This window comes from Nicotiana tabacum, chromosome 20, assembly GCF_000715075.1.
Source record: "Nicotiana tabacum cultivar K326 chromosome 20, ASM71507v2, whole genome shotgun sequence".
Classification (NCBI taxonomy): Eukaryota; Viridiplantae; Streptophyta; class Magnoliopsida; order Solanales; family Solanaceae; genus Nicotiana; species Nicotiana tabacum.
In genome coordinates, this window is record NC_134099.1 from 68764033 (window position 1) to 68788135 (window position 24103).

A 24103-nucleotide genomic window follows, 5' to 3' on the forward strand; every position below is an offset into this window, starting at 1 on the left:
ACATATGAACGGTTGTGTCTTTGCCAAGAAGATACTCCGGGCAGGTTATTTTTGGATGACTATGGAAACGGACTGTATTCAGTATGTCCGAAAGTACCACCGCTGTTAGATATATGTAGATATGATAAAGGTGACTCCAAACAAGCTTAATGCAACAAGCTCGCCGTGGCCATTCACTGCCTGGGGAATGGATGTTATTGGACCAATCGAGCCTGCCGCCTCCAACGGGCACAAGTTTATCCTACTAGCTATCGACTATTTCACCAAACGGATTGATGCAGCATCTTACACAGCAGTGACTAAGAAAGTCGTGGCAGACTTCGTCCGCGACCGTATCGTTTTTCGGTTCGAGATTCCAGAATCAATCATCACTGATAATGGTTCCAATCTCAATAGTGACCTAATGAAATCCATGTGTGAAACCTTCAAGATCAAACACAAGAATTCTACAGCCTACAGACCTCAGATGAATAGAGCAGTAGAAGCCGCCAATAAGAATATTAAGAAGATACTAAGGAAAATGATAGAGAAGCATAATCAGTGGCACAAGAATCTATCATTTGCTTTATTGGGATACCACACCATAGTCCGCACATCAACCGGGGAAACCCCCTATATGCTGGTTTATGGTGCAGTAGTCGTCATTCCCGCCGAGGTGGAAATTCCCTCATTAAGAATCATACAGGAAGTAAAGCTAGACGATGCAGAATGGGTAAAGAATCGTTACAAGCATCTATCTCTTATAGGTGGAAAGAGAATGAATGCAGTTTGCCACGGTCAGCTTTATCAGAACAGGATGTCCAGAGCCTTCAATAAAAGAGTCAAGCCAAGACAGTTCACACTGGGGCAGCTGGTATTAAAGAAAATTTTCCTGTATCAAGATGAAGCTAAAGGGAAATTCTCTCCCAACCGGCAAGGTCTGTACATGGTTCACCGGGTTCTAACAGGACGAGCCCTCATACTTGCGGAAATGGATGGAAAAGTCTGGCCAAAGCCGATCAATTCAGATGCAGTCAAGCGCTACTATGTGTAATCTTTATGCTTTCCCGTATGATGTAATCTGACTACGCCTTACCTTATTCCCGTTTAAGAGGGGATATGTAGGAAGCCCTATGGGTTCGGTCATAATTCAACAAAACTTCCATTTCTCTCGCAATTGGAAACTGGGGCAGAATTTTTAGGAAGACCCTCAAAATTCTGAAGTTAATTTCAGCCAATCATCGCTAGCAGCAGTCAGAAGCATCAACCCATTAAACTGTGGTAGAAGTTTGAGGAGGACCCTCAAAATTCCGTAACAAGAGAGGTTGCAATGTCTTGAACCACGCCAAAGTCACTGGTTCATCTAAAAGTTGTTCTTGATTATACACCTATGTTTTTTTTACAAAATCATGCATGTTTATTTCGGCGATCGCTTTGTTTAGCAACACTACCCTAATGATACATACAATATCACCAGATCCAAGCCAAGCAGGTCAAACAGAGCCAGCGGGGACACGAACTAACCTCCCCCTTTACAAAACTCACGATTTTTCTTTGGATGCAGGAACTTGAGTTGCAAAATCATCAAATATACTATATGCTCACTCACAAAGTTCAGGAATACAACTCTCCGAACCGTTGCACTTGCTCGCAACTGTTATCCGCACAAAACAGTGTCCTCAGCAGGCATAATATCCCCAGCAATCACGATACCACAATCCACTATCAGCTAAGAAAACTCTATTGTTGTTTGCCCTTTTTTGTTCCCGCATAAGGCTACCATTCTGCCTTCCGAGGTTAAGCTCTACCTCCATATAAATTTTCTTGCATTGCATAAGGCTACCATTCTGCCTTCCGAGGTTAAGCTCTACCTCCATTTGCATTTTCTTGCATTGCATAAGGCTACCATTCTGCCTTTCGAGGTTAAGCTCTACCTCATCTGTATTTTTTTGCATTGCATAAGGCTACCATTCTGCCTTTCGAGGTTAAGCTCTACCTCCATTTGCATTTTCTTGCATTGCATAAGGCTACCATTCTGCCTTCCGAGGTTAAGCTCTACCTCCATCTGCATTTTCTTGCATTGCATAAGGCTACCATTCTACCTTCCAAGGTTAAGCTCTACCTCCATCTATATTTTCTTGCATTGCATAAGGATACCATTCTAACCTTCTGAGGTTAAGCGCTACCTCTATCTGCATGGCTGAGAGATCGCCACCTCTACATTTGCATGGATGAAAGATCGCCACCTTATTTACATTTGCATGGCTGAAAGATCGCCACCTTATTTACATTTACATGGCTGAAAGATCGCCACCTTATTTACATTTGCATGGCTGAAAGATCACCACCTCTACATTTGCATGGCAGAAAGATCGCCACCTTACTTGCATTTGCATGGCTGAAAGATCGCCACCCATTGCATCTCATCGGCTGAAAGATCGACACCTACTGCATCTCATGGGCTGAAAGATCGCCAAATCATCCGAAGACGTCATTGCTCGGAGGCACCATTTTCATATCCTGAGAACACCATATCATGGCCTGAGGACCCCTTTTTAATCTTTTGCATATCATTATTCAAAGGCATCATGGTTCGGAGGCATCATTCTCATGGCCAGAGAGCATCATTTCATGGCCTGCGGATCCTTTATTATACACTTCATGGCCTAGGACATCATGGTCTGAGGACGTCATCCTCACCATCCAAAGACAACATTCATGGTCCGATGAGAACTTGCATCATGTTTAAATTTATGCACAGTATATGCTTGTATTGCTTCTTTGCAGGTAAACCGGCGAGCAACAACTATCTCAGCAAGAGCAATCTCTCTCCAGTTCCTGCACCCCTACTAGACCTTAACCATTCATCCCAACCTGAATATTGCATCTCTCCTTAAAAAAAATCCCCATCAGCATACTCCGCCGATAGATCCTGAACTACATATGGCCTGATTCCGGTAAGACCAGGGATATATAGGTAGCTCAGAAGCCAGGGCGCGACCAAACCTTTTCAAACCCCTTCATTCGGTCAAAATTAGCCATCGTATCTTTACCCGATAACTCTTTGATCCTTCCCGGGTAAAAAGGGGCAGCTGTTGATACCCAATTTTACCTATATTTTTTTTATGTAAAATACCTTTCAAAATAGCATGTATAAGCATATATAAGTATTTTCCAAGGCTGCATTGTTTTTCATAAATTTTCAAAGATTTTTAAATAAATTTACTTCCCTTTTTATCAAGAAAACCCAAATAATTATCCCCAAAATTATTATTTTGGTGATTCATTTATTGGAGTCTCATGTTTATATTAAAATATAGCTAGGGTATTTTTTACACATTTTTTACAAATTTATTTGGTATTTCTTAAGGATACAATTGCATAATTGCAATATTAGCCATTTTAGGTTTAAATTCGTCTCATATTCATAGTATGAGATTTTATATTTTTAAATCGATAATCATGTGTTATAAATCATTTTGATGCTTTCAATTTATTTTCGGAAATTAATTTACTATTTTTTTTATAATTTTAAAGTTAAGAACTGGCTATTTAAATAATAGCCCAATCCATTTCAATTTTAGCCTAAAATCGGACCCCTAATTGGACCCCAATTTCAGCTAATTTAAATTAAAACCTAACCCAGGCCCCAATTACCCCTACCCGACCTAAAACCTTATTAAATCCTGGCCGTTGATCAAAAAGATCAACGACCCTCATCCGTCCTTACATTTTTTAACCAAATGACCCCCCAATGCCCCTCTCATTCCTCACTCGTCTCTATCTCTCTACTTCTGGTTCTCTCTAGAACCTTCCCTCTCCTCTCCGATGAGTTCTGTTCATCTTCTCCGGCCACCTTCTAACCTAAATCTATGGTGGTCTCACGACCCACCAAGCCACCTATGGCTCCTCAAGTTTGGTTAACTGAAGCTTCATGACTTGACCACGAAGATTTGGGTCCAGACCTTTGTTGATTCAAGCTTTACGGCCATCTCCGGCCCTGCTCCGGCAAGCTATGTCTGTTTCAAGCCTGGCTACGACTCCTTCTGTTTAGATCCAAGCCTTTCTCACCGTTTGGGTTCCTCTAAAAACCCTAGCTTTGAGGTTTTTCTAATCTCTTTAGATTTGTTCCAAATCTGTGCTTTCCCTAAGTTTTTAAATGATTTTCTGAATTTTCTTTCAAAAACAAAATATACTTTCGAAACCATCTCTTTTTCCGATCTAGGGTTTTTCTGAAATATTTAGATGTTTATTTGATTTTCTCTTTCTTTTGTGTGTTTCTTCTACTATATTTTCCTCTACTGCGTTCTCGCGTGTTTCTTCTACTGTTTTTCCTCTACTGTGATTCTTGTGTGTTTCTTCTACTGTATGTTCCCCTACTGTTTTCTTGAGTGTGTCTTATTAAGTTTCCTACACTATGTTCTAGTTAAGTTTCCTCTAATATGTCTTAATGTGTTTCTCTTACTGTTCTTATCAGTTTCTCCAGTATGTTTCGTATTAGTTTCTTCTACCATGTTTTCTTTGAACTCTTCTGTTATATTTCGTATGCTACTCTTGTATCATGTTTCTCATGAGTTTTGTTGCTGAGAGTAACATGTCAAAGGTTTTAGTTCTTTTCTGAGACCTCTGAACCTGTTTTGACTCAATTACTTGTCCTCTCATCTCTGCACTCGATTGATGGTAGAAACCATAGAATTTGGGGGTTTGTCCTAGTTTGGAAACCATTGGCTATGTGATATGCCTAAACTTGTTTTATTTCAAAAACCCTAAACTCTTTCAGACCAGTTTCGAGTCTCTGAACTGAGTTTTGAAATCCTTGTTTTTCATATGATTCTGACTTTTGCTTTACACTGGATCTTTTTGCTACTTCTCTTCTACATTGCTAACCTATGTGACAACCATGCTCATGTAGCCTATTATCTACTGATTTTTCAATGACACGACATCTTCTTTCAGCTTAACATGTCTGTATGCTCTTTATATGTGATGAACTTACCTCTAAAATGGCTTTCAAATCTTGATCAGTTTCAAACTTCCTTCTTAATAGGTCTGAATGATTTCTTTTCATTGTTTGCTGATTTCCCTGTGATTTGACTTAAGTTAAAACCTTTCTCAGCTTTTCTGACTTGGTTCGTTCATAGACCAATAATTACAAAATCTCTGACTCTTGATTTACTGGTTACTAATTGATTTTCTTACCTTATTTGTACAACCGTGTATTTCAAAATTCTGTCCCTTAAATAACTTTTATGTATTTGCCCCTAATTGCATGCTTTGCACAAAATGTTTATTGGACTTCTTCCCTTAAGTAGTTTTCCCATTTGAATCTGAATTCCTTAATTAAAGGAAGTCTCATTTGATTGATTCTCAATTGATAATCAGTTCCTTAACTGTTTTCTTACCTTATTTCCGCCTGATTTTCACACTATAAAGGCACGCCTCTTTCACAAACTCGGGGCATTTACAATCTTTCTGAACTCACATTCATACAAAATAGTATTCTCTTTTGTCTGCACAGACATATTGCTTTTCTCTATTTGTTTCTTTGAAATTGATATGTCCTGATTTAAGCTTTAGCACCGCAACAATGTGTTTATTTACTACTTTTGTATCCATGTCTACTTACTATTTATGTACTTGAATTAGCATGCTGATTTCTTTTCACCTACTCCTATTATGAATTCCAAAACCCTTGCCCCCTATGTGTTTGAGCTATGGTTTAAGGCATGACTATATTCAAATTATTGTCCATGAACTAAACTTGATCCCTCGGGATCCTAGCCTCTAATAATGTGTTCTAGTAGGCTTCTGGGTGTGTTAGGACTCTCCATTGCTAGGTATACCCACAGCCTACCTAGTCTTTTCAACTTCCCTATTCCCCTTGTATCCCTATGTGTACTTATTTGTAGCTATTTCCCTTTCTCTCTCCCCCTTTCAGAATTCTATTTCTGCATTTGCACACTCTTTTAGTCCTTAAGTTTTGCCCCCCTCTTGTGAGCCTTGCATTGGGACCTTGAGCTCCCTCTGAACTTAGACACTTGAGGGCTGGCCCTTCCACACTGCACTTGTCTTAATCTGATAATGTGTTTGATTGTGAGCATTGCTCGGAGTCCCCTTTGAGGCTCTTAGGAAACTTTGACACATCCAAATGAGAGAAAGGCTTTGGATCATGATCTCTTGGAGTTGGTTTACCTCATATTTCAGAAATGAAGCCTGAATCAGGCTCTCCTTGGTTGTACTTTTCAATTTCTGATGTATTCTTTTACTTTTTTTCTAGGCTGTAATAATTTGTAATAAATTCTTGGGGATGGCTAGTGAAAAAAAGGAAGGGTAACTATGTATGCAAAGGGTAGATATCCTGCCTATAGGTATTTCTGAAATTCTGCATTCTCACATAGATATCCTGCCTATAGGTATTTCTGGAATTCTACATTCTCGCATAAATATCCTGCCTATAGGTAATCTGGTTTTCTCACATAGATGCCATGTCTATAAGTATTTCTGAATTTTGCATGCTCTCATATAGAAATCATGCCCATAAGTACGTGGAAATTTGAATTGTGCATACGCATATAGAGAAATATGCCTATAGGTCCTTCTAAATCCCGTATATCCATTCTTCATCTAGAAATCATGTTCATAGGTCTTAAACAAAAACTCAACATCTAGATATCATGTCTATAAGGCTTCTGCATTCTTTACCATGTCTATAAAAGGTTTTAAATCGACAACGCATAAAAAGCATGTCTATAGGAATTATTAATCGAATCTGAATCGCTTTATTTAATTATAAGGCTAAAACCAGTAATAACGACGTGTCATCATCTGCAGAACTTATAACACTTTTGTTAAAAACTTGCCTTTCTTTAATAATCTAGCAACCTTTCTTAACCAGTACGCATTCAGTTTATTTCAATGCTTTCTGAATTCATTAGACACCATGTCTATAGGATCCTTGTCCAACACTTAGGCAAGCTTTAGGGTGAAAATTATAAATAGAATCTTTCTTTATTAATTATAACCAGCAGGCATGCCTGATTTGGGTTTCTTATCTGAATTATGTAATAAATCAATCTGCCTCAGCTTTTAAGTTCTTAATCAGGCCCTAAATAGTATGTGTAAGTCATGCTAACTACGTGCTTCTTTGATTGAAGGAGGTATATCTGAGCCTTTTTTACTTGTTATGTGCTCCTCCCTAACTTGCTATACATGTTTTTGTATGTCGCCTTAGAATTCTACCTTTGAAACTACAAATAAGCCTAATATCCCTCCCTTTTAGGATTAGTAGTCTTAAATACCTCTAGGACTAGTAGGATTGGGACGGGTAATAGTATGCAATAAGTAAACGAGACCATTCCACACTTTAATACCTTAACGGGGTGGGAAAGGGTAGATATGGATATGATGACCACGCGATAACATCACGTGTATCCCCTCACTGAGGAGTGATTACTGGATGTTGTGTGGGGTGATCCATATTATGAATAAACCTAGGACTCCTCTTTCCCTTTGTTTCTTTGTTTCTTCTAAAGATTTCAAACTCTCTTTTTTTAAGAAAAATTAGCTTTCTTTTAGTTCTTTCCAACTTTATTTGTTTATAAACCCTTATGTGAAAATCCCCTCTTATTTGAAGCTTTATTTGTTTACGTGTTATTTGCACCTAAGTTCATACCAATAGGCTGGACGGGAACCACACTAGTGGATCCTAAGGGGTGCCTAACACCTTCCCCTTGGGATAATTTCAATCCCTTACCCCATCTCTGGTTAGTCAAATCAAACCCTCTTGGTTTCCTAATGCATCTTAATCATTAGGTGGCGACTCTTCAAATTCAAACCCAATTCCCAAAAGGGAATGAGTTGTCCTCCCAAATGTCATGAACTCGATTTTTCTCGAGAAAAAGGTGGAGCGACAATGGTTATCATTTGGATATGATAATAAGTGTACAAGGCATATCATAGGTGATTTTGGGTCCAAGGAGAGGCTTAAGTCTAAGTCAAGTTTGAAAATTTCCTGATAGACTAAAAATTCCAAATGAGCATACACAAGACCAAATTTTGCATGTGAATATCTACATTTACATAAGGTGTTATGTGATGAACCATGTATCAAATGAAAGATCTTAGAGTCTAGTTTCTAATACTTTAAACTGTTCGTCATTTGGACACTCTTACCAGAAGTTATGACCAAATTACCTAAAGATGGTAGAATTAATACTTCCACGCCGCCCCATGCGTCGCCCGCTGTGGCGCGGCTGTGGAGATTTCCAAAACACTTCCAAATTTTGTTTCTAGATACATTTTTCATTACCGTGCTACCCTGTGCGGTGCCCCATGCGCCGCGGCCGTGCAAATCTTATTTTTTTCAACCCGACCCTATTTTGATATAAGACCTTCGGGGGGTTATTTTTCCCCACTTAGTTTGGCGGATTTTGTAGCTCTTCTCCACTCTATCAAGACCTCCAACCCCTCCCATCTTCAAGGTAAGAAATCTCCATTATCTTGGTGTGAATTCCATCATTTATACTCTAGTATTGATGAAATCTACACATAAAATACTTAGATCTTCAAGAGATTTCTTCAAGAACTCAAAGAAGGGTTTTGCAAGATTTATTCCAAAAAGATTGAAGGTTCTTAGTTCATTGTCGTATCACTAATGGGCGAAACTAAGGTATGTGAGGATAACTCTTTGCGTTTGGGAACGTCTATGATTTTCCCTACGTCCCATTTATTATGCTTATTACTAGTTTCCTCAAAAACTAATTATGCCTTAGTTCTATGAATAGTCGTAGAACTTTTATTCTCTAGATGGCATGGTTTCATAATCATTCAATATTTTATGAGTTTCAGCTATGAAAAATCAACTTTTTATGAATACACATCTCAGTCTAGTCCTATTCATTATTCCAGTATCATGTAATTCAGTATGGTTCATTATTTCAGTATCATGTGTTGCAGTATGATTCTCAGTTCCTGATTATAAATTCCTGAATGTTGAACACTTGTATTTGGGCCTGAGGCCATAGTTTATGATTTATGCATCATTGGTCCTGAGGCCGTAGTTATGCATATGTATACTTGGGCCTGAGTCTGTACCTTATGCACATATATATATATTGGGCCTGAGGACATAGTTTATCAGATAAACATGTTGTTCATCATTCAAAAGATGGAGTATTCATAACCTTACTTCCTATGTTTTGTTCAGTTATTATTTTCAGTTTCAATATTTATAGTTCTTTCCTTCAGTTGTTTTACATACCAGTGCAATTCAAATATACTGACGTCCTTTTTTGCCCAGGGCCTGCATCTCGCGATGCAGATAACGATTTACAGGTTGACGACTCTGCTTGCTAGGACATCTCGTATCATCTATTGGTGAGCCCCAGTCTTTCGAGGTATTATTCTTTTTTGTCCTGTCATTATAGTATTTCAATTAATAAGGTATATCGGGTACCTTGTCTCGGTAAACAATTAGCATTTCAGTATTCTTTAGAGGCTTCGTAGACTATAGTTTAATCAGTCAAATATTAGCAGGCTTTTATAAGTTAGCCTTGTCAGCTACTCATTTATACTTGTAGACTTTTCAGTATTTTCCTCATCTATGATATTTCAGTCAGACTCTTTAGTAGATCGTCATGTTCTATAATTCAGTATGTTATGATATCACATGTTAATTCAGCCAGCCAGTTGGTTCGATCGGTCACATGTAGTTAGGCACCGAGTGTCGTGTTATGCCCAAGCCCAGGTTCGGGGCGTGACAAAGCTTGGTATCAAAGCACTAGGTTGCAAGGGTAGATGCGTTCATAACATCATCAAGCCTCTTAAGGCATCCCATCATATCATCTCGGCCACTGTTGGCAAATCATTAATGTATACCAGCTGATTAAGTAGTGGTGCGCATATAACACCGTAACCTTTTTCCATATTCCATATGTATATATATATATATATGTAACACCATCTGGTCATGGGTCAATGTACATGTTTAAATGAATGCAATGCATGAGAAGTTCGTCAATAAAATCTTTCGGAATGGCATAAGTCCATTATGCTTTTGATTAATATCATGAAGTAGACTTTATCAACTTACGTATGTTCTGAGACCTGTGAACAGATGATAGAATAATACGACATATGGGAAATCCAGAACATATGCATCTCTAGCATTTCTATGAATAGAGTCATTTATGGAAATTGTGCATATGCTCATTTCTTTTGTATTGTATGGATCATGCCAAAAGGAAAGAAGGGATGACCTTAACATACCTAAGATGATTCTCTTGACAATCGTTCTACACACGTCTTTTGCCAAGAACACAAAACGGCAGATCAAAGTAGGGGAAAATCTGTATGATATTCTTGAGAAAGATTGCCCCATGCTCTCTAAGAATCGCAAATTCTCACGTTGCTAAGTAGTCTTGTATGAATTTTTGTAGCAAATTCCATATGATCTATTTGTGAATTTAATTATAACCTTGTATGATATTTGCTGAAGCGGTCACATTGAGATTATGGCTTTTGTGAATTCCATCCATAAGCTTAGCAAGCTTATACATGTTCCTTAATTGTTTTTATCAAAGTGGGTGATGACTTGGCCACCAATCTCATTAATTGTGCCACCTAGCTACATAGTGTAAGAGTCACACATTTGAGTTTTAATTGCATCTAATTTGCTTCCACGTTTTGGGATACCTTAAGTTTTATCCATAATCTTAATTACTTAATTAGCTTAATTACTTAGTTAATCTCTCGTTAAAAATTTATAATTATCCAATTATCCACATAATTAGGAGTTATCTCAAATTATTTAAAATACTACTCACTTTTAACACATTTTATATGTCTTACTATCATGGTCATGTGGTACCTTGTATGACACTAGTCCATAAACACTGGTATTATAGCTCGGATCGTATTTTATCCCAAAGTGTCAAACTTCGACGAAATTAATTTTCTTTGATTTGCTTACCCTCTCACATTCACGAATTTACTCATCACTTGTTTGAGGTAGAATAATGCTTATAATCTCCAAATACTCTCATTCCCAAACATACGTCAATTAACGTACGACAAAACTTTAACGTACAAAAATGCAGGATGTAACATCTCATTTCCGAGCTTATATCAATTTACTTATGGAGTACTTCCATGTACGAGAACATAGGGTGTGGCACTACTCGCACCATAGTCATTCACTTGGACTGTGACTTGTTGATGAATACAGAGAGCGTAGTGCCTTCTTTCGTTCCTCGGTGCCGAGAACAGGACTTTACAGACTTTTAAGGATGCTGATCTGTCATTAGGCATATCTAGGATGGCTTTGAGGGTAAGTTTGTTTTTTTGTATTTGTTGTTCTTATACCTTACGTCCTTTTACCTTTTCTATTCTTACTGACTCTTTTTGGCTCTTTCTTTTTCCCTTAAACTCTCATTTTGGAGATCGAGAGCGCCCGACAAGAGGAGAAGCGGAAGGTTGTTTTTAAAAAAATGGTCTTGAAGTATCGAAAGTACCGTGACAAGTACCGTTACGATGAACTCATGAGGTTCATCGACAAATGCAATGAGCTCGAGGGAGAGCTTAGAGTCAAGGAGGACGAGCTCGAAGTGAGCAAGGGGGTTGTGGCTGAGTGTGTCGGCCTTCAAGCTCAAGTGGCATCCTTGTGGGACGAGCTTGAGCAGAGCTCGATCAGAGCTAACAACTTAAGTGCTGAGTTGGTTGAAAAGTGGTAGAGTCGGAGAGGGTCGAGGAGGCCCGGGCGGTATATTTGGTGAAGGTGGCGGCGTTAGAGGATACCATCCGCATCCTCATATCTGAGTGAGCGAGTGATGTAGAGACGACCACGCTCAAGGAGGCGAGGTTTGACAAACGGATTAGTGGGATTGAGAAAGAGGTTTCGGACCTTAATGAGCAAATCGCCATTCTTGAGGCTGAAAAGGTGCAACTACTGGCTTGACCGTCTTTATCTCGCACTTCCACTTATCCCGATGTTCCGCAGGATTTTTATGAGAAGTGGATCCATGCCAAGGCTCAACTAGACATATTCAGGGGCTTGATGACGACATAGAGAGTTTCTAAGGTTGAGTTTGAGGATGCTCGTGCTAAGGAGCGCGTAGCTCAAGTCGCATGTGGTTACGATCCTGCTATGTCGGGGGCTAGTGATAGTGAAGATGACTTGGACAGGCTTGAGCCAGGTGCCTGGTATGATGACAAATACTCTGATGGCGAGGACAATGGTGGGGATGATACTGCCGATAATGCTTTTTGTAATCTTTTGTTTTCTTTTATAGGCGTCTGTTTGGTCCTTGTGAGATACCTCTTGATTTGGAATGCTATTTTTGCTGTTTATTTTTGAGTCTTCTATTTTTTCCTTGAATGTTTTCCTTAATTGATTGCTTTTATTAAAGATGTTGTGTTGGTAGGCATTAGATCTAACATTATCGAGTGTCTTTGATTAATTCGAGCAAAGTCAAACGTTGCCATAATTAACTCGAACGAGGTTAACTGTGAATCAAGTTCAAGCTAGGCCGAATGTAAGTTGAATTCGAGCGGGGTCGAACGTCACTCAACTAATTCGAACTAGGTCGAATGTGAGTGTATTAATTAATTCGAACAAGGTCGAATGTGAGTTGATTCAAGCAAGGTCGAATATTACACTTAGTTAATTCGAACGAGGTTGAATGTGAGTTCATTCAAGCGAGGTCAAATGTGAGTTGATTCGAGCAAGGTCAAATGTTACTCTTAGTTAATTCGAATGAGGTCAAATGTGAGTTGATTCGAGTAAGGTCGAATGTTACTCTTAATTATTTAAATGAGGTCGAATATGAGTTGATTCGAGCAAGGTCAGATGTTACTCTTAGTTAATTCGAACGAGGTCGAATGTGAGTTGATTCAAGTGAAGTCGAATGTGAGTATCTTGATTAGTGTAGTGGTAAAACTTGGTGGATGCATAGGCGAATATCATGTTCTTGTATGCTTTGCTTACATATATACATTGGAGAAGTTTACACATTTTTGGGCAGGTATTCCAGTCCCAGTCTACCTAGTCCTTTTATTGTTCGACATCGAGAAGTATTCGAGGGGTCGAGCAATGAACTTGCTAACTTGTATTCTCACCTGCTCATGCTTAACTTCAAAATGTACTCCTTGTTGCCTCGTTAAAAACCTTGCTGAGAAAAACCAATTGGGACAAAACTCAGGTTAGGGAAAAAGAGTACAGTTGGGAGAACATCTTTCCTCAGAAGTTGAAGTACTTGAGGTGGGCGATGTTCCAGTTGTTGGGTGGTAGTTTTCCTTCCATCGTTTCTAGTTGGAACGACCATTTGCTTGTTGTCGCCGTAATTTTTTATGGGCCATCCCAGTTAGTCCCTAAATTTCCTTCTCGTGGATCTTTGCTTTCTAGTGTTTTGGCTTTGAGTACGTAGTCTCCGACTTTTAAGTGGTCTGATCTTGGCTTTTTTGTTGTAGTATCGCTATGCTTGTTGTTTCTGGGTGACCATCTTTATGTATGCCATGTCTCTTCGTTCTTCGGCCTTGTCGAGGTCTTGCCTCATGTTTTCTTTGTTTCTCAGCCCACTTTTGTTTGAGTACCTCAGACTTGGTTCTTCGACCTCGATCGATATTACTGCATCGGCCCCATAGACCAGTGAGTACGATATTTCTTCTATGCTTGTTTTTGGCGTTGTGCGGTAGCAACTCTGGCAGCAGTCCCTTGGCATTCTCGAGCTTCTTCTTCATGATATTCAATATTGACTTGTTGGAGGATTCCGCTTGCCCATTGTCCATGGAATAATATGGAATGGAGAGTATTCTTTCGATATGCCATTTCTCTAAGAACTCGGCGATCTTTTTTCTAGTGAATTGAGGCCCGTTGTCATAACCGATTTCTTTGGGGAGGCTGAAACGACACATGATATTCCTCCAAAATAAGGCGATCACTTCTTGCTCGAGTATTTTGGCGAATGCACCCGCTTCCACCCACTTGGAGAAATATTCAGTTAAAACTAAAAGAAAATGTACATTACCTTATCCCGCTAGGAGGGGTCCGACGATGTCCATCCGCCATTTGATGAAAGGCCAAGGCGAGGTGACTGAGTGGAGCTGCTCTCCCGCTTGGTGGATCATGGGGGTGTATCTTTGGCATTGTTTGTATTTTTTCACGAAGTTGGCAGCCTCTTTTTTCATTGTGGGCCAGTAGTAGCCTGCTCGTATGAGGCATCTGACTAGGGCTCGATTGCCGGTATGAGCTCAGCAGTGACCTTCGTGGACTTCCTCCAGAACGCGTCGCATCTCATTTGGGCCTAAGCATTTTTCTAGGGGTCCAACATACGTTCTTTTGTACAAGTCATTGTTGATGATGATGTACTGGATGCCTGCATTTAAAGCTTCTTGGCTTTGTTTTTATTATCTGGAAGCACTCCATCCTGCAAATATGTGACAATACAATTGCGCCAGTCCCGATTTAGGTTTATAGTTTGTACCGTGATTTGATCGATCAACGAGTGAAGGAGAGCTACCAAGTTCCCTTCTCCGGTTATGCTTTTAGTAGCCGCTGCCAGTTTGGAAAGGCCATCTGCTTCGATATTCTGTGCTCAAGGGATTTGATCGAGTTGGCATTTGTTGAACTCTAGTAACAACTTGTAGATCTTGGCCTGGTACTTTTGAAGTCTTCGTTCCTTGATTTGGAAAGTCCTTGTGACTTGATTGACGATGAGCTGAGAGTCGCATCGTAGGACGACTCACTTCGCTCCGTACTTGAGTGCTAACTTTAGCCCTACAATCGCGTCCTCATACTCAGCCTCGTTGTTAGTCATATCTGGGAATCTTATGGACTGGTGAATTAATTCACTTGTTGGGACTTCGAGTACAAGTCCCAATCCCGATCCCGACAGGTTAAAGGCGTCATCGGTATACAAATCCCATAGGTCATGTATTTTGGGGGAAGTATGGGCGGCTTCCCTTTTAACTTCACGTATTATTTTTGTGTTGAAGTCAGTGACGAAGTCGGCGAGCACTTAAGTCTTTATTCCCGTTCGTGACTGATAGGTTATATCGTACTTGCTCAATTATATGGCCCATTTGGCCAATCTGCTCGACAACTCAGGTTTATGCAGAATACTCCTTAGGGGAAAGGTCATGACTACCAAGATGGGGTGGCACTGGAAATAGGGTCTAAGCTTTCGTGAAGCTACGACAAAATCGAGGTCCAGATTCTCAAGGTATGGATACCTCGTCTCGGCGTCAACCAGAGTTTTGCTAATATAGTAAATGAGAGATTGGACTCACGGCCACATCGGACATGACCAGGTAGATGAGGAGGGGTTCCCCAGGTTTCACCTTAGCGAGCAGTGGGAATGAAGATAGGTACATCTTTAACTCTTTCAAGGCTTCTACGAACTCAGAGTTCTATTGGATTCCATTGTCTTTCTTGAGTACGACGAAAAATTTATGGCATTTTGTCGGAGGACCATGAGATGAATCTCGACAGGGCGGCTATGCAGTCAGTCAGCTTCTGTACTTGTTTTTTACTGGTTAGGTTCTCCGGTATTCCTTCTATAGATTTGATTTGGCCGGGATTGACCTCGATTCCTCGTTGTGATACCAAGAAGCCAAGAAACTTTCCCGAAGTTAAGCTAAAGGCACACTTTTCGAGGTGCAATTTCATACCGTATCATCTGAGTACGTCGAACGCCTTTTTCAAATGGTCGATGTGATCCTCTTTCCTTTTTGACTTTATCAACATGTCGTTGATGTAGACTTCCATGGTTTTGTCGAGCTGGTCTTTGAACATTTTTGTCACCTACCTCTGATACGTCGTCCCCACATTTTTTAGTCTAAAAGGCATCACTCTATAGATGTACGTCCCCTAGTGAGTGATGAAAGTGGTCTTTTCTTGGTCTTCCTCCTCCATGAGGATCTAGTTGTAGCCCGAGTAGGCATCCAAGAAGCTTAATAACTCGTGTCTGGCTGTTGCGTCAATGAGTTGGTCAATATGGGGTAGTGGTAATGAGTCTTTCGGATAGGCTTTGTTCAGATCTATGAAGTTTACGCACATCTGCCATTTCTCATTCTTTTTTTCACCATGACCACGTTGGATACCCATTGAGGTACTTCGATTCTCTGATAGAGCAGTTTTCCAGCACTTTTTCAACCTCCTCACGGACCGCGTCATTTATTGCGGAGTTGAATTTCCGCCTAACTTGCCGCACTGGGGGTAAAATGGGTCGACGTTCAAATTGTGTGTCACTATCTCTTTTGGGATTCTTGGCATATCTGCATGGGAAAAGGCAAACAAGTCTGCATTGTTAGATAAAAATTGATAGAATTTACCTGGTTCCTGCATTTTGTGGCCGATGTAGGCTTTTTTGCTGTGGCCATATTTGTCGAGTTGTACAGGGTCAAGATCCTCTACGGTCAACCATGTGGCTTCTACGATCTCGGGGTCCCCGATAAAATCTTTTCCTTCATTGTCATTTGACGTCGACCCTATTAATTGCTATGCGATCTCTACTTTGACTTTTAATTGTTGGGTATATGTGCAGTCTTGGGAGATGTGGTAGCATTCTCAGGCAGTGCGTTGCTCTCCTCGGATGCTGAATATTTGAGGACTTGATATAAGTTGGAGGGTACGGTTTTCATGGCGTGTCTCTATGGGTGACCTATGATGGCGTTGTACGCCGTATCTTGGTCCATGATGTGGAAAGTGGTCTCCAAGGTGACGCCGCCGGCCAAGACGGGCAGCGTGATTTCTCCATATGTCCACTCAATTGCATTGTTAAAACCTGTTAGCATGATGCAGCGTGGCACTATCCTATCCTCGAGTTTCATTTGGGTGAGAAATCGAGGATGGAGGATGCATGCACCGCTTCCATCATCGATCATATTACATATTATCTCAGTATCTAAGATGCGTAAAGTAATAACAAGGGCATCATAATGAGGAAAGACCAAATCGTGAGTATCTGACTTATCGAAGATGATACTCTCTTCAAGTTCATCATACTGTTCATAAGTGATTGACCGTTTCAGCTTGTGGGTGGTCGTGAATTTTACACTATTTATTGACACATTGTCGCCTCCTCCGATAATCATTTGGATGGTTCGAGTTGGGGAGGGTGATTTTGGTGGACCCTGGTGCTATTCGCATCCTCGAGCGAAGTTTGCCCTTTCTTGATCGCTCAAAAGTTCTTTCAGATGTCCTTGGTGAAGCATGTTCACAACCTTTTGCATGAGAGCGATGCATTCCTTGCTTTTGTTTCCCTATTCCTGATGGAATTTGCAAAGGGCATTTGTTTTTCTAGTGTTTGGGTCAGACTTCATCTTTTGCCGCCACTTCACTTTTGGGCCGAGCTTCTCCAGGGCATAGACTATTTATGAGGGAGAAACACAAAAATTATGAGTAGATAGTAGTAGAGGCATACCTTTTTCGCTTCGGTGAGTCCCTATTGGCGTGCTAGATGGGTCGTCACCATGATGGGGAGGTGGTATGGCAGCGGTTCTAACATATGGTTTATGTCTTTCATGGTTGTGTCGTGGTCCTGTATGTCCCTTCTATTGTAATTTCTTCGGTCTTTCCTGGGTTCCATTTGGACTGAGGTCAGCCATTGAGTTGGCCCGTTGAGGTCATCCTCGCCAGGTCGCACTTCGGCGTAGTAAGCGTTGTGTATCTCATCCCAAGTGGTTGGGGGATATTTCATGAGTGGGCTTAATAATTTTCCGGTCGCCCTTGAACCATTCCTGTTGAACCCATTCTGGAAAGATGCCACTGCCATCCCCTCTGATACATTTGGTAAGGTCATCCTCACATGGTTGAATCGGGGAGGAAATCTCTTAGTCCTTTACCGAGTGATTGTTTAATGGAAAATATGTCATTCACCCTCGCCTCTACTTTCTTAGCCCCAGCATGGTCAGTCATAAACTTGTCGGCCATTTCCTTGAATGTTTCAATTGCGCGTGCAGGCATCTGTGAATACGAAGTTAGTGCTCCCCCAGTAAGGGTTTCGCCAAACTTCTTCAGTAATATGGAAGACACTTGTTCTTTGGCGAGGTTGTTTCATTTTACTGCGGTGACACAGTGGGTCACATGATCCTCATGGTGCATCGTGCCATCGTATATTTTCAAGTATGATAGCATTTTGAAGGTTTTAGGTATGGCGTGTGGTGCAGCTTCTTCATTGTACAGTTGCTCAACGAACCGGCCGGCGTCCCTTTTTGGTAAGAGTTTTGGGGCGCCTGGTATTCTGTCTACCCTTTCTTGATACTCTTTTATTTTGTCGCGGAGCATTTTGTTCTCGTTCTCCATCTCCTCTATCTTCCTCAAACTGGCTGTGAAGGTGTTGTTACCTGCATCACTAACGTTGCGAGTAATACTTGTCAAAAGAGGAGGGTCGTGCTGCTCGTCTGTCACTGATGTGATGCAGACTCTCGCAGTTTCTATGTTTGTCCTTTGGGCGGGCTTGTCGAGAATGCTGGTCAACGTGTTTGTCAACCATGCCACGAGCAACTTTTTCACTACTGGTGGTGCCTCTTCCATTGTGGATGTAGAGGCCCCTTTACCGTGTGAGGTTGTGATGTTTCCATGAGGGATGGGTGAACAACTTCGCCTGGGAGAGGCGTTTGGTGTCACATCCTCAGTGTCTGTTCCAGTGACTTCAGTGATGGTGTTTAAGAGGTTGGTAGTACGACCAGCTACTGCTTTCATTCTTTCCTCTCCATTACCTACCATGTTAAACTATGCATGCAAGAAAAGACAAGGTTTTGTGTTGCTTCCTTTTAGATCTGAAAGAAACTAAGACTTTGACTAGGAAATCCCCACAGACATTGCCAAATTATTTGACCAAAAAGTATAAAAAATTTCGTTAAACTAATTAAATAATAGGATAGAAGGTAAATCCTACTTAAAGATAATGACTTTAGATCTAAAATAGGTTTATGCAGATAATATTGGGTCACATTAAACTGGATTTAATGCACTACCAATTAAATATTACGGTTGTTAATGGAATGAGAATAATGATAAGCGATAAATACAATAAATGATAGTAAACGTAATAAAGGGGAAGATTCACCTAATATTGAATGAGGTGGATGATTCCTCCTTCTGACAATGATGAGTGAAAAGAAACTTATAAGAATATTGAAGACTTTCTCGGATCTGGTGGAAATGACAAGGAATAATCCAAAAAGACCAATCCCTTTAGAAAGGTGTTCTTTGTATTTATCTCGAGCGCTTGCTTTTCGAAAGAGTTCTTATCATATAGAATCTTACATGCCTTTTGCCTTATATATCATACTATTTATATGGGATATTCCCAAAGAACCCTAAAAGGTACAAACAGAGGGAATATTCAACTTTGAAGGTTCCAAAGCAATACTAGACATTACTTCTGTCCATGCTGCTTGACCTCAGCCCTAATGAACCACTCAGCGGTCTGTTCTGTTGACCGCTGATTGACCTTGGCCAAACCACCCATATTGATTTGCAGGTCACTTATGACAATCGTCCTAGTTTGATTTTGACCCAAACACCACTGTTTTTTATATCTATACTATATTAAAAGCACAAAAATCCTTAGCGAAATATCGTTCGCCTTTTTTATCCTTTAAAAATATCTTTTATTATTAAATAAAGTTGTAATTTAATTATTCTCCTAATATGTAGGACTTTAAAATCAAATAAAATTTTGATTATTAGATCTTTCCTTATTTGAACTATGTAGAAACTCATAATATTTAGAACTATTGAAATTTACTATAAATAAACAACTTTTACTTTTCTAGATCATTTTACCCATAAAAAATCGTATTCCAAAATTTAGAAGAAAAAAAACTAATTTGAATTTGTTATTAATTTGTATTGCTGTAAATAAATAAAACAGTAATCTTTCTGAAAACAGAAATAGAAAGTTAGTAGAAATAAATTCTAAAAAACAGTATTTGAACATCAAAATAAATTTTGAAACGTTATAGGAACAAATCGAGCCCACTGAATACACAGTGTGTTCTTAAGGAAATTATTTCCTTCAAGTACCCCAAGGTTCTGGAATATATCCTCCCAGGATAGAACGATTTAACTCACCGGAGTGTTGGTACCAAAAATGCCGATGAACAGCGAACCACTCGAAGGATGCAAAACACACTGGAATTTTTGTACAGAAGAAGAAGAAGATTATTAGAATATTTTGTAAGTAAATATTCTAGGATTTGAAGGTATATTTATAGCCAAATTGGTACTGTTTCTGAAAAGGTTTGCAACCTTTCAGAACAGCCATAATTGTTGGAACAGGTGTGACAATGTTTCAGAACAACCATAGCTGTTAAAAATTACGGGAAATGTAAAACGGATTTAAAATAATCCGGGAAATAAAAACGGGCCAAACCGGACCAGGTAGCGGGTCATGGATTATTTCGGTTTGAATTTTCGTTAATTAATTTAACTAATTAATTAAATATTTCAAAAAAGAATTTAGTCCAAAAAGATTAATCAATCAATCGATCTTTGACCAAATCCAAATCCAAAGCCGAAGCCGAAGCTGAGCCGAGAGAGCAACGACGACGATGACATGATGCTTGCCTTCTTCTTAGCTCTTTAAGAACTAAAAGATGAGCTTCTCTATATATACACAAAGATTTTTTTTCCTTCTACCAATGAGGGACAAAGTGCATTAGTGAAATGAACTCATTCAAAATTTCACTTCCCTCCATTTCTTTTCCCACCATTTTCCATTCACACTTGTTTTGTTATTAAACAACAAAATCCAACAATCCCCCACATGAATGGGGAATGGCTATAAACTTAAAGGAATGCACATACATATGTGTGTTTCACATGCAAGAATTAATTGCATCTGGATAAGTAGGTTTCCCTTTGAACATTCCGTAATGAACTTATTTCGGATATACTCGGTCAATCGGTAGATTTGATATCTTTGAACCATCGAGCTTTGTTGTATACCTAGATAACATAAGTCACACAATCAATCCTTAACCATCTATGGTTCTCACGGTTGTGTTCGTTTCAGCCATGAACACCATGAGTGCTTAGAGAATGGGCCTTTACTTTCAATCTCCTTGAAGAGGCTTACACTTCACACTCATATAGGTGATTCCTAAACGTGTAATCCTAAAATCACACTATCTGGTCATATCCTGCCAGACTTAACAAATCATTAAAAAGCTTTAAGCTTTATTGACTCATAAAAAATCCTTAATGCTTTACCTCGTTTTTGAACATTGTATTCTTCATAAGAATGGGTTGAGTTATTTGACAATGTTGAACCGTCATTCATAACTTTGTTTGATATCTTTGAACCTAGCTCTTGGGATCTCCAGTCTGCTAGGTAGAGTTACCGCCACGATGACTTGTCCTAGGCCTTTAACTCCATTCCCTTTGATGATCTTTCAACTACCTCTCTAGATAGGCCTTTTGTAAGTGGATCTGACACATTATCTCTTGAATTTACGTAGTCAATTGCAATAACACCACTAGAGAGTATTTGTCTTACAGTATTGCGTCTCCATCGAATATGACGAGATTTTCCGTTATACATAACGCTCCCTGCCCTACTCATTGCCGCTTGACTATCACAATGTATACAAATAGGTGCCAAAGGTATGGGCCAAAATGGAATATCTTCCAAGAAATTCCGGAGCCATTTAGCTTTTTCACCGGCCTTATCTAAAGCTATGAATTCAGATTCCATTGTAGAACGGGCGATGCACGTTTGTTTGGATGATTTCCAAGACACTGCTCCACCCCCAATTGTGAAAACATATCTACTCGTGGATTTAACTTCAGATGATCCGGTAATCCAATTTGGATCACTATATCCCTCGATCACGGATGGATATTTGTTATAATGCAAAGCATAATTTTGGGTATGTTTCAGATATCCCAAAACTCATTTCATTGCCATCCAATGTATTTGATTGGGATTACTTGTAAACCGACTCAGTTTGCTAATAGCACATGCTATATCTGATCGCGTACAATTCATGATATATATCAAACTTCCCAATACTCTTGCATAGTCTAGTTGTGAGTCACTTTCGCCTTCACTCTTTTGAAGTGCATAACTCACGTCAATTGGAGTCTTGGCAATTTTGAAATCCAAATACTTGAACTTGTCAAGTACCTTTTCAATGTAGTGAGACTGTGATAATGCTAGACTTTGTGAAGTCTTGTGAATTCTGATTCCTAAGATCACATCAGCAACTCCTAAGTCTTTCATGTCGAATTTGCTAGTCAACATGCATTTTGTAGCATTTATATCTGTCATACTTTTGCTCAATATCAACATGTCATCAACATATAAACAAACAATGACTTCATGACCTGGAATATTTTTAATGTAAAGACATTTGTCACACTTGTTGATTTTAATCCATTTGCCAACAATTGTTTGGTCAAATTTTGCATGCCATTGTTTGGGTGCTTGTTTAAGTCCATAAAGCGACTTAACAAGTTTGCACACTTTCTTTTCTTTACCAGGAACAACAAAACCCTCAGGTTATTCCATGTAAATCTCTTCCTCCAATTCTCCATTAAGACAACTGTTTTAACATCCATTTGATGGATTTCAAGACCATACACGACCGCTAGTGCCACTAATACCCTAATAGATGTTATCCTTGTTACTGGCGAGAAAGTGTCGAAGTAATCAAGGCCTTCCTTTTGTCTATAACCTTTGACAACAAGTCTTGCCTTATATTTGTCATAGTGCCATCAGCTTTAATTTTTCGTTTAAAGATCCATTTCGAACCTAAAGGCTTATTTCCTGGAGGAAGATCAACCAATTCCCATGTATGGTTATCCAAAATTGATTGAATCTCACTATTGACTGCCTCTTTCCAAAATGCTGAATTAGAAGACGACATAGCTGCTTTAAAAGTTTGAGGCTCATTTTCAAGCAAGAATGTCACAAAATCTGGTCCAAAGGAAGTAGATGTTCTTTGACGTTTGCTACGCCTTGGATCTTCTATACTTGGAGTATTTTCCTTTGGTTCTTCCCGAGGTCGTTTAGGTCTTTCACTTAAAGACTGTCATTCAGTTTTATACGGATAGATGCTTTCAAAGAATTCAGCATTATCTGATTCCATTACCGTATTAACTGAATCTCGGGATTATCGAATTTATGAACCAAACACCGACATGCTTTACCATTTGTAGCATATCCAATAAAAACGCAATCTACTGTTTTTGGTCCAATTTTAACCCTTTTAGGTAAAGGAACCTGTACCTTTGCTAGACAGCCCCACACTTTGAAATATTTCAAGTTGGGTTTTCTTCCTTTCCATTTTTCATGTGGAATAGATTGCGTTTTGCTGTGGGGTACTCTGTTGAGTATCCGGCTAGCTGTAAGGAGAGCTTCCCCCCACAAACTCTGTGGTAATCCGGAACTTATTAATAAAGAAGTCATCATTTCTTTTAATGTCCAATTTTTCCTTTCCGCAATTCCATTGGATTAAGGTGTGTAAGGTGCAGTAGTTTGATGGATAATTACATATTCCGAACATATTCCTGCAAACGGAGATTCATATTCTCCACCTCTATCACTTCTAATCATTTTGATCTTTTTATTCAATTGATTTTCGACCTCATTCTTGTATTGCTTAAATGCTTCAATTGCTTCATCCTTATTATTAAGCAAATAAACATAACAATATCTAGTGCAATCGTCAATAAAGTTAATAAAATACTTTTTTTCCACCTCTAGATGGTGTCGACTTCATATCACAAATGTGTCATGACCCCGGTTCGCCCTCCGTGAACCATCGTGACGGCACCTAGTCTCTACGACTAGGTAAGCCTAATTTACGGAAGAAAAACCAAAATTTGCGGAAGTAAACAATGTAAAACAGAATTAAAGCAGTAACAATGTTTAAATGTGCCGCTCGGCATACACCATGTTTAACTCTCAATACCAAATATAAATCCTAGACCCAGAAACCCATGAACCACAAGCTAATGAAAGAAATACTACATAGCTCTAACTCCGGAATTTCTAATAAAGAACAAAAAGTACAGAAGGGCTAAATACTAAAGGCAGGAATAGAAAGGGACTCCTTGGTCTGCGGACGCAGCAGATGTACCTCGAAGTTTCTAAGCAGTCGCTTCTCTCAATGATAG

General features: G+C 39.5%; 1 protein-coding gene across 1 annotated transcript; it reads right to left on the reverse strand.

The window, feature by feature from the left end:
- Positions 1–16623: 16623 nt before the first annotated feature.
- LOC142174403 (uncharacterized) lies at positions 16624–17067 on the reverse strand. The gene has a single exon (XM_075240191.1). It carries the CDS (start codon positions 17065–17067, stop codon positions 16624–16626), a length of 444 nt encoding a protein of 147 aa, XP_075096292.1.
- Between the last annotated feature and the right edge of the window lie 7036 nt (positions 17068–24103).